At 42.9% G+C, this 7769-nt stretch overlaps 1 protein-coding gene across 3 annotated transcripts in view; it reads right to left on the bottom strand.

The window, feature by feature from the left end:
• Nucleotides 1–3542, bottom strand: part of whrna (whirlin a) — a 185876-nt gene extending 182334 nt beyond the window's left edge. For 2 of the 3 annotated variants that reach the window (XM_034896884.1, XM_034896886.1), the window contains exon 1: nt 1929–3542. In XM_034896884.1, coding sequence (XP_034752775.1) covers nt 1929–2672 — 744 coding nt within the window. In that variant the 5' untranslated portion in view covers nt 2673–3542. The remainder of the gene's footprint in view (nt 1–1928) is intronic. The other variant, XM_034896885.1, reaches the window with a different exon arrangement.
• Between the last annotated feature and the right edge of the window lie 4227 nt (nt 3543–7769).

Below are 7769 nucleotides of genomic sequence, written 5' to 3'. Positions count from 1 at the left end.
TTTTTGGAAAAAGGCTGCAATGAAACAGAGTGAAAAATTTAAAGGGGTCTGAATACTTTCCGTACCCACTGTATATGTGGGTGAACTTAATATGGAAAACATGGATGGTTAATTCTGCCATTAGTATTCTATCCAACACAGTTTGAGACCATGTTCAATAGGAGGTGCAGAAACGCTCTGCTGCAGTCTTTAGTCTTAAGAGCAGATTTACAGAAACTGCTAAACCCAAAATTAACCCAAAGACCTCAACATGCATCACCATTGTCACACCAGTAAATTATGTCTAAAACACATGGGGGTTATGCATCTTTCCTCAAAGACATTTGGCAGGACAGATGAAGCAATTAGTGTTTTACACCACAAAATATAGCAATACAATGAGAAAACAACAAAACTATGAAAATACATGCATCTAAAAGATAAAACCAGCTTTGGGTTCTGAATCATAAAGGCACAGTCAACCAGAGGATCTGTACCTTAGAATAAGAGATAAATATATCCATAGCCATCTGTAAATGTATCAGGGACCTTGGCTCTGTGATGCCTTAAATGTTTTGTCAGCCCAGCAAATAAACTAGTGAATAAAGGCTAAATCAGGGGTTACATATTCTCTTCTCTTGGTATTAGGTAAAAGCCTATAGGTGCAGTATTTTGGATTTACTGAAGGTCAGAGCTTGCCTTATGGCTAAGCCCTGCATTAAGTTAATTACAAAAGTCCAAACAAGAGAAAACAAAAATGTTGACAGCTTTTTAAAGATCAGCAAAGGTTAGAAAGGACTCATTTCGAGGCTGAGCTATAATCCACGGCTGTTAGAAGGAACAAACTGCTGACCTTTCAAAGTACATACATTCACTATTCTTAAAAGCAGTTGTAGATATCTGGCACTTTTTGTAGCTTTGTACAGTATTGTTGTCTCTCGTTTTGTGAGGACTAAGAATTAACTCCTCTTTCAATGTAACTGCCAGTCACAGCTGTCTGAGTAGATAGAAATCTTCTTTTTCTTTTATTTTCCTCAGTAAAAGTCTCATGGAACATGACAACCATATGCCACAAGACAGTATAATTAATATCAAGGTAAAATGCTTTCACAAGTATGAGTTACTAAAATATCTCAAATTCAGTAAAATCAAAAAGGAGTAAAAGCATTGACCATGAGTACAACCTTGTTAAATAACTATAAATCCCTGCAGTGCAAGTATATACAGCATGGGAAAATAGGTGTGAATGAGTGCAATCACAAAATCAATCAGAAAAGCCTGTCTTAAGTAGAGAGAAGAAAAGAGGCAAACGCTGTCAGAAGAAAGAAGAAAACACTAAGCTGAATTTTCAGCACCATGGACAGCTCATAGGGCTGATAAAACCAAGGACCTCACATGGTTCCCTCCTACATCAATCATCAGTGAACAGAAAGCCTCATTTGCTAATAGATGTTCTACACTCAGTGGCATGACCAATAGTGAACAAGGTGCAAGTAGCCCCAGTCTTTCTTCTCAGTTTATAGAGCTATAGAGTTATAGAGCAATGGGGCGCACACATGCATGCGCAGCTTTGAAGGTGTCTAGTTACAAGCATGCTTCCTAGAGATAGTACTACAGTGCTGTTTCAGTAGATTGCTAATTTAAAAAATTGTCAAAGATGTTTCCAGCCAACAAATTCCCTTCAACAAAGCAAGACTTTAGCTTCAAGAGGTCAATTTTAGACACTTAACATAATTAATATGAGCCGGGAGTGTACACTACACAGGAGATGTAGGCTAGGTTTGGAGGACAATTAAGGCCAGTGAAAACAGTTCCCATGACGGGGACATCTGTGCCAGTTCACTGAATTGCTGCGGGCTACTAATTTACACCCTGTATTGAAAGGATGAACGTGCATTATGTAAAAGCTGTGTGTGTGCAACTTTGGTGTAGTTATAAAGAAAACTTACCTTCACCGCTTCAGCATGAGTGACTTTGTCAAAGACTTTGTCGTTGACTTTCATGATCTGGTCACCGATTCGGAGACCCTCTTTCTCCGCCAGGCTGCCCGGCTCCACCAGGGACACGTAGATGCCGACCCCGTGCTCTGAGCCGCCGCGGATGCTGAAGCCCAGACCTTCGTTGCTCTTGTGTCGCTTCATGGTAACCTGTCGTATCTCACCCGGCGGCTCGTGGACAAAGTTCCTTCCGAGCAGCGGCACCAGGGGAGCTGTCCCCTCACTGCTGGTGCTGAAGCTGTCCGGCGAGCCACGCAACGCCACCTGGTAATCGGGCGTGTTGTTTGGCGAGAAATGCCCCTGGGGAGTGGGGCTGGCGCTTGGGAAGTCGCCCGGCGGGGGTTCTGCGTTGCCATTACTTGCAACTGAATCCGATTTTAAGTAGAGGCCTTCCGAGGTGTACTGCTCGAAGAGAAGCTGGTCAGAGCGGGGGATGACTAACCGCAGCATGGGCAGAAGTTGCCGCTTGCTGGGCGCGTTTAGGATGACGTTAAGGGTCTGAACCAGGTCGTACACGTTGCGTTTGGAGTGGTAGACGTTGAGGCAGTGAATAAACTGCTCCCTCTCAAAGTCGTTGAGCAGAAGGTTGAGCGCGTTGTGCAGCTTCCTCACGTTGGCCGACAATGTCCGTGCGCTGGAAGCCACCGAGTTGGCCGAGGAGCTGAGCGACATGCGCTCCAGGTCGGTGCTGCTCATCCTGGCCGTGTGACCGGGACACGGCGCCACACTGGTGCGGGTTAGAGTGCAGGCATTACAGGCTGGCGGCGCGGGATTAGACCGGCGCTTGGCATCACGACCGCTGGCGGACGTGCACTCCGGTTATATCCATGCTTTCTGGTTCTGTCAAATGATCCGTTTATTACTCGCAATTTGCTGGATAGAACAGTTAAAGAGGCTATTTCAACGGGCGATTAAGTCGAACTAATAAAATGTTACAGTTGATCCAAATTAATTAGCACTTACCATATTTTAGATAGGTTAGCAGTAACTGGATTTTGCAAACTTCACTTCTGAAATAGTGCGTCGAGACTAAACAGGCGGCAGCCTCGCGGAGAACTTGTCCCGCTCCGTCAGAGAGCTAAGTAATGAGCCACGTCAGGATCCCAGCCTGCGTGTCATTAGCTGCGGTCTTATTTTCCAGGAGGTCAGGTGGCTGCCGAGCCGCCGCTTCTCTGGTGTCCGCCTCACCGTCTACAGCGCCACAATACAACGACAACAGAACTTAAAACGGCTTGTAGGCCACTTGTTTCACTGTTGCGCAAGCGTGTCAAAACGAAAAGCTATTTCCTCAACGAAGAAAAAAGGAAACAAAAAGTTATTTTTGTGCTCCTGCTCAGGGTCCCGCCGAGTCCATGCTCCCCCGCTCACGGTTTTAGTTCCAACGACGTAAAGTTCACACAAATATATATCCAGCAGTGTTACACGGAGGGAGCGACGGGTACTCCCGCCGTGTGTTGGTCGGTTTTGTCGTTAATATCCGTCCGGCTGCAGCGTTGAGGTGACCTGCTGCTCGTTGTCTCCGTTACTACAGTGACAGAGTGCAGGCAGGCGGCTCTCTCGCCTCTCACCGTCGTCGGTCCGGAAATGACGCAGACTCTGGCAGCCAATGCTTATTACCAACAACATGCGCTCGTGCCCCCATGCTTATGGCACTCGCGACCAATAAGTTACTAAACAGGACTTTAATTAGGCATTAGAGTAGTAGCTGTAACGCTCGTTAGTTGGTTTTCGGTTCTTGTGTTTTAAATGCGTAGCATATGCCTTGCCCATATGTATGTTATATAAAAACAAAACGGAAAATTGTAGTTTCAAATGTTTTATGTTTTTTATTTCTTGCCCTATTTCAACACGCAATTCAGTCATTAGCTTGTCTTTCTACGAGCTTGCCCTGTAACGCATTTAACGTCACTTTAACCGGCTATATCATCAAAACTGTTTTGATTGCTAAGTGGGTCACAGTACATGGCAAGCAGTATTATCATTCCACATACTGCAGTAAAAAACTGGAAAATGTTTAAAACATAAAAGCTCTGGGCTGGTTGTGTCTCAACAGGTGGCTCAGCTCAGTAGAGGCATTGCTCTTGTCGACTGGTTTAAAAATTGTTATAGGCCTATACCAAAAAACTAATCTATTTTTTTTAATGCAAAGGCTCATTAATGGGATACAAAAACATGCCAAGGCCCATCTGGCTAACATTATTTCTAGTCTAAATCAGATTAGAGCAGAGATTGTGTTGATGGCACTGGCTAATTACTAGGTGACCACACAGTGGCACCACTGAGTGTTTATGTGGGTTTACTGCATTTCCCACAATGACTTTATTATAATAGCCTGTTAGATTACACTCTCCAGTCTTCCTCTCCGACAGAACAACGTTTAACATGAACTGCAGCTTTAACAGTCATCTGACGGTAGAGGTTAACTTCCCTAAGAAGAAGAAAACCTGTTTAATGTGTACATGTTAGTGCTGCACAATGAGGAAAATATCTAACTGCAATTATCTTGACTTATATTGCGATTGCGATATGATTTACGATATTGGAGGAAATTATTGTTTTTGTATCATTACTTATTTTCATTCATTATTAACAATGAAAAAAATTAAAATGATTATAGTGTGGTTTTCAGGAGGATCTGTACCAAACAAACATTATTTCTTTAGTCTGTAGGATATTATTTGTAGGCCGGGACATCCGTGCAACACCACAATACAGGAGTTTAACTATCTGCTAGAATCCCAGATCCAAGAATCCTCAAGCTGTAGCCAGAAAGGAGCAAAGTGGAGGTGAACTCAATTGCTTGAGTGATCAATCACAGTACCATCATCAGTACAAAACGGCAACAATATCAACCGCAGTTTCGGCACACTTTATCACCCAAGCCTTCCTTGAGATCTGCAGCTGCTAAGAACCAGATATTCCTTCTGTCTAATTAACTAGTAACCGAAGTTTGAAAGGCTGACCAGGGAAAACTGAGGGCTGTCTGCTCCCTTTAAAAAAGAAACCTTTGTGTCATTTTCATTTAAAACTGTGACTAAGTGTGGGCTGGTTGATAGAATTACTAATGTCAAAGTAATTAGTGAGGCTGAAAATGGGCCGATGCACTTGGAAAATGAAACGGTCTTTGGAAATGAATCAATAAGATGGAAAATGCACTGAATATCAGAGAAGCAATGGAGGTAAAAATGGAGCCGACTAAAATCACAGATGCAGTCGGCACTCTGGGTCCTGAAAATGACACAGCAAAACTGTCAGCAGAGCAGCAACCCAGGCAGCAAGATAAAATATACAGCGTGTGATAGCATATGCATGGGTTCAGAGGAAGAGGGTTATCAGTTAATGAAGTCTTATTTGCAATCTTCAAAATAAGCATTCTGAGCTCTGTCCTCAATGGTGGAAGTTATATAGTTTATAGTAAAATGGTTTTATAGATTGGGGCTGCAGCTCTTATCATCAATGCATTTTTCTGATTAAAAAGACCAATAACATGGTGCTCTTTGGATGCTTTTACATAGGCCTTAGTGGTCCCCTAATACTGTATCTGAAGTCTCTTTTATATAGTCCTTAGTGGTCCCCTAATACTGTATCTGAAGTCTGATTTATATAGTCCTTAGTGGTCCCCTAATACTGTATCTGAAGTCTCTTTTATATAGACCTTAATGGTCCCCTAATACTGTATCTGAAGTCTCTTTTATATAGGCCTTAGTGGTCCCCTAATACTGTATCTGAAGTCTCCTTTATGTAGACCTTAGTCGTCCCCTAATACCATATCTAAAGTCTCCTTTATATAGACCTTAGTGGTCCCCTAATACCATATCTGAGGTCTCTTTCCCAAAATTCAGCCTTGGTGCAGAATTAAAGCCACTTGAGCCAGTCCCACAATAAGCTTTCCTTAGGATGTGCCATTTCTGAGTCTGTAGCTTTTGAGGAGGAGAGGGGGGCAAGATAGAGACTGGGGGTGTGGCCTTGACCAACTGCCACTTCGCTCTTTTGAAAGCCGTGATGTCTCTATCTCATGGGGGGGGGGGGGGGGGGGGGGGGGGGGGGCAAATTCTCTGGGCAAAACAGAGAAAGGAGAGGTAAGCTTGCCCCTTATGAACTCATAGGGGTGCAGGATTCCAGATCGGCCCATCTGAGCTTTCATTTTCTCAAAAGGTAGAGCAGGATACCCAGGGCTCGGTTTATACCCATCGCCATTTCTAGCCACTGGGGGACCATAGGCAGGCTGGAGGAACTCAATGTCAAAAAACCTCATGAAGTGAAATTTTCATGTCCTGGGACCTTTAATTGATGAATCATGTCTAAAAAGTGAGGAAGATGCATGTCACAAGTTAACAGAGCCTTTAAGATTTACTGTGCATAAACAATACCTATAAATGTTTAAGTAGCTCTGCACAATTACAATGTCCAATTTCTATAATGATGGTGCTGCTGATGATCTACACCATAAAACAGCCATGTGTTGCATGAATACATAGAAAGGTGAAAAAAATGGATAGAAGAAAAGCGTTTGAGCTATCTGCCTCTGAGACAGATACAGAGAAAGCACTGAGAGTTCAGTGTTCCGCTTTGCTACTGAAAACGTTGATACAGCAAACCTTTGTACAGTAGTTTGTTTTTGTCTCTATAAGCAGACTGTGTACTTGTCTGCGCGTGTGTGCACGTGTCTGCATGTGTGTGTATGTATGTATGTATGTACGTACGTAAGTGCGTGTTTGACGCTGATCAATGACAGTAATTAGAGGAGTTCACCAGTGGGGAACATTGGGAAGCCAAACAGTATCATAATGGACAGAGACACAAGCTGCCCAACAAGCAGAGCAGAGATACCAAAAGTTCAGTGTGTGAGTGAAAAAGAAAGTAAAGGGCAGAGCAGAAAAGAGTAAGAAGAGAGGCATTGAACACAATTGTTTTCCAAAAACCCCCACAGAGCTAATGATTTTGGCTATCATCATGGCTTTTAAATTGTAACTGCAGAAGCTCAGAGCTGAAGGGCCAGCGCGACGATCCCTGGGACGGAGGGAGGCTGCTTCTCTCTCGGTGGCAGAACAATTAATGTGTTAATGAAGAGATGGCTGCTGGGAGATTAATACTACAGTAGCTGTGTATCTGAATGTCAGACAGACAGAAATGCAGCTTTTCTATAAGCCTATGGCTGCTCCTTTAGCTGATCAGTATGACCAGGGCACTTTGCCCCCAAACTAAAGATGGCTGCCTACCCACGAGTAAATTACCACATTTCATGGTTAACTGTAATCATTCTGAAGGCTTAACAAGGCTTAAATACTACACTTAATAGGCTTAACGGCGTATGACTAAAAGCTTAACAGAGTCATCAGTTTTCATCAAATGGAAGATAAATGGGCTCTGAACAGGTGGGCATTAAAAACAAAAGCCCTTTATGTCTAAAGCTGCACTAATCAATAGTTTGATATTCACAGTGGGTCGAATGCCTGTGTGTAATGTGAAATACACACAGTGAAGCCACCTAGAAATATCACTAGGGCTGGAATTCTTTCAAATCTTTGTTTTAAACTGACACCGCGGATAGAAAACCGATTCATGAAAGATACTTTTTTTGAAACCATATTTATAAAAAAATCCAATTTTACTTACAGGTTTGTTTCCATCTAAGTTTACTTGCTAGTAGTCTTCTTCCTAAGGGCCTTTGTTGATGTGTATCTTGGCGCAGTACTAGGGCTGGGTATCATTCTAACAATTTCAATTTCAATACCATGAATTTGATACCGGTTCCTGAACAACATTTTTTTTAATAAAATCCTTTGACAAAAG

This window comes from Etheostoma cragini, chromosome 16 (genome assembly GCF_013103735.1).
Source record: "Etheostoma cragini isolate CJK2018 chromosome 16, CSU_Ecrag_1.0, whole genome shotgun sequence".
NCBI lineage: Eukaryota > Metazoa > Chordata > Actinopteri > Perciformes > Percidae > Etheostoma > Etheostoma cragini.
The sequence above is the reverse complement of the archived record's forward strand: the minus strand, read 5'-3'. Positions and strand labels throughout refer to the sequence as shown.